At 58.2% G+C, this 3,347-nt stretch overlaps 1 protein-coding gene across 1 annotated transcript; it reads right to left on the bottom strand.

Annotated features, from left to right (window-relative positions):
• Positions 1-266: 266 nt before the first annotated feature.
• On the bottom strand, positions 267-2,595 carry LOC124649143. Its single transcript, XM_047188810.1, has 3 exons — positions 2,533-2,595; positions 1,854-2,268; positions 267-451 (listed from the first exon to the last, which is right to left on the bottom strand). The coding sequence occupies exons 2-3, from the start codon at positions 2,251-2,253 to the stop codon at positions 366-368; spliced, it is 486 nt and encodes a 161-aa protein (XP_047044766.1). The 5' UTR covers positions 2,254-2,268; positions 2,533-2,595; the 3' UTR covers positions 267-365.
• Between the last annotated feature and the right edge of the window lie 752 nt (positions 2,596-3,347).

Below are 3,347 nucleotides of genomic sequence, written 5' to 3'. Positions count from 1 at the left end.
GCAGGCAAAAAAGTAGACACCTCAATATTAAGCCCCAATACCTACACCGAATACCTTGACCATCCAAACATGTACAATTCTTGAATTCGGCCCTAATCCCTCCCGAATACCCAATATCTAACCCCAAATCAAACATCCAAACAAAGCGTAAGGGTGCAGAATGATCAGCATTGTGGATGGAGATGAAAACGCTCTAGAATTTGAAGCAACTTTGGTCGGGCAGCAGCAACGCGCGGGCACTTTACTAGTACCACATAAACCGCATATACATAAAGCAATTGTTATTCAAGGTATTGTCTTACAAAATCAAAATACAACGTAAATTCAGAAACAGGGTGGGTAGCAGAAAACTTAAGAACTAGAACTCAATTCAGCTTCCTGGTCTGCCCATCTTCCTTTTTCATGATTCCAGGGCGGTGTCTCCTGCGTCCTGTTCCAGTGTTAGAGGCAGGGCAAAACAAAACCCTCCCGGGCCGCCACGCACGGGCGGCTCCGGAGGCGCCCCCACGCCAACCCTAAAACCAGCCGCCGGACCTCCTCCCCCGGCCGCTGCCGCCGCCGGGGCCGGCGGTGGCGGCCACGCCTGGCCGTCGAAGACGGCGGGTGAGGGCGGGCGCGCCCGGCGGGCCCCCGGCGTGCGGAGGCGGGACGCCATGGGCGGCGCGGCGGGCGAGAGCGGTCGGCGGCGCGAGGCTTCGCGGGCTACGGCGGGGAGGCGCGGAGGAGCGGAGCATCTCGGCAGTGGACGCAGCGGCGGCGGGCGCACGGTGGAGCCTCGGCGCTGGACGGGGGCGGTGACGGCGGGTCAGGAGCTTGGTGGCAGCGGCGGCGTGGAGTGCGTCCAGGGGAGTCCTGGCGCAGCGGAGGCCGGCCGGCGGCCAAGGAGGAGGACGCGCGTCCTCGATTCCCCCGATGGCGCCGACGAGGAGGAGGATCCGGAGGCGCAGGGCCCAGATCTGGGTCCTTGGGCCCGATCTGGGTTTCGGGCCAGGTGGTTGTGGGCCTGAGCGCATGCGACTTCTGCTGGAGCCGGAGGGTCGGTGGTGCCTGCTGCTGTGCGTGTCTAGGCTGGAGGTGGAGCTCGAAGTGGGTTCTCCTTGCCATGCCGGGAGCTGGTGGAGCACTTTGGTGAGGCTACGGCGACAAAGTGCTGTGGCGGCGGCGGTGTGGACAACAAGATCAGCGGCCCCAATCCGGCGGGCAGCGTGGGCGGGGTACGGCATCGGACGAAAGTCTAGCCCGCTTGGCCGGTGCCGGCGGCGACGGCGCCCGTGGGCGACGTTTTCCTCCTTGGAGGCGCCGCTGAGGTATGCTGACACTTCCCTACTCCCGCGTGGGTTTGGTGCTATCTCCGGGCGAAAGCCTAGGTTCGGTTGGAACCGACGCATTGGCGGCATTTCGATGTCGTTCCTCTGTTGGGAGCCTTGCGGTTGGAGACACGGTTGTTGATTCTCTTTGCGTTCCTCCGGTGTCCGTCACTGTCCAAGGTTGATCTTCCGGGGCGCTATGTACGACGTCGTCGGAGAGTCCAAGACGACGCCTTTTTGGAGGCCGACCTAGTCCCGCCATCTTCTCTTTTGATGGTGCGTCGGCAAAGGAGAGCTCTCTTGCAGATGTCGATCTTCGGAGGTATTCGGTGTGGAGCGAGACGCGGCTTTGAGGATTAGCTTTGGATAGGTTCTTTGTGTTGTAGTTGTATCTTGGGTGTTGGCTGGTCTTCGGATCAGTCGGGGTGGAGTTCGTTCTGCACTCGTTGTTCGCAGCGAGTTGTAGTCGTCTTGTACTAAAATTCTGCCTTCTATAAAGATATGGTACGCTTTTGGCGTACTCTCGAAAAAAAGTGTTAGAGGCAGCGGCATTTACAAACCTGTCGTCGTCTTCATCCACCTCGATCTCATGCGTGACTCTGCCCTTGGTTTTCAACTGATGCCTAAAGTTGCTCTGCTCCTCCAGCATCTTCTCTTTGATGTGCTCTCTATACAGGGCCGAGTTGGCCATCATGACGTAGAGGTTTGCCGCCAGCACTGGGTCGTGCTTGACGATGGCCTCGGGCACCTCCTCCGGTTCCTTAAGTTCTTCTGGCTTGAAGGATAAGACGTGTTTCACATACCACGCTGACTCCTGAACCAAGATCTTCTTTTTCTTTGTCTTGGCCGTCGTCTGTGTAGCGTTTCCAGCCGACTCCTCTGTTGTTTTTTCTTGACCCTGCGGATCCACCAGACCATCGTCCGCGAAAGAATTTGCGCTTGCCATCGTGTTCTGGACCACCTGCGATTTCATTGCTTGGGTGAGAAATCGGCCGCCTCTCTATATACACGCGCGAGCGAGGCTTTGTCGGAATCAATACGATTCGACTCTTTTTTTTTTGAGTGCAATACGATTCGACTCTCTGCCGGAATCGGCGGAAAAGCCTCCGGGTCGATTTTGGATCGATCTGGAACTAGTCCGTTTAGGATTGAAACCGGGAGCATGATGGATTCAAAACAGAGATGAAACAACAAAGGGATCCTATAGGAAGTACTAGTCACGTACCAAGGACCTGAAGGACGCAGACTCCTGGGGATTTGGTGGTTGTGCTCCTGCTTTGCTTTGCTTACCTAAGGTCATCTCCAACGGGGGCGAGCGACCGTGTGCATCCGTCGTGACCGAAAATGCGTTTGGGTCCTGCTTCAACGGGGCGACGCAAAGTGACTGGGCCGTCCGCGGCGACACAAACCTGGTGCGCCGAGTGTCCGCCGAAAATGACGTAGGACCCACGCGTCAGTGGCAGGGAGGCCGATAACATTCCCGTCAGTTGCCATTCCCGGCAGGAAAAATCAAAGTAGACCGGCGCGAGCAGTCCAGAAGCGATGGATGTCCTCGCCGCCGCAACCACCAGCATGGATGCCGAGGTAACCCTCGCACTCGCCGCCGCTCCACACTCCCTCGTAGCCACGACCATAGCCAGAATGGAGGCTGCAGCTCCGGCGGAAGCAAAGCGGGCCGCCACCGGCGGCCGGGACGCAAAGCCAAAGGCGGCAAAGAGGGTGCTGTTCAAGGAGGAGAAATGCGTCGAGCCGCGAAGCGTCGCGGCCGGCGCAAGAACCTGAAGGAGAGGAATGCAGCGGCCACCGGCCAGTAGGCGTGGCAGATACAGGTGAAAGCCGGCGTCGTAGAAGTAGGCCTTCATCCGAGCTTAGCGGAAGCCTACATGCTCGTCAAGCGAGAGGGGATCGCCGGCGTCGCTCCTCCGGCCTCGTCGGTGATCTCGGTATGTTCCCAGCTGCGTCCTGAAACTCCCGCTCCTTTTTTTTTTTTGAGGAATTTACAGCAGGAGAGGCTCCTACTGCTCATATATTAATAAAATA

Source organism: Lolium rigidum, chromosome 4 (genome assembly GCF_022539505.1).
Source record: "Lolium rigidum isolate FL_2022 chromosome 4, APGP_CSIRO_Lrig_0.1, whole genome shotgun sequence".
In the NCBI taxonomy this organism is placed as follows: domain Eukaryota; kingdom Viridiplantae; phylum Streptophyta; class Magnoliopsida; order Poales; family Poaceae; genus Lolium; species Lolium rigidum.
This window is presented reverse-complemented; position numbering and strand designations above follow the sequence as displayed.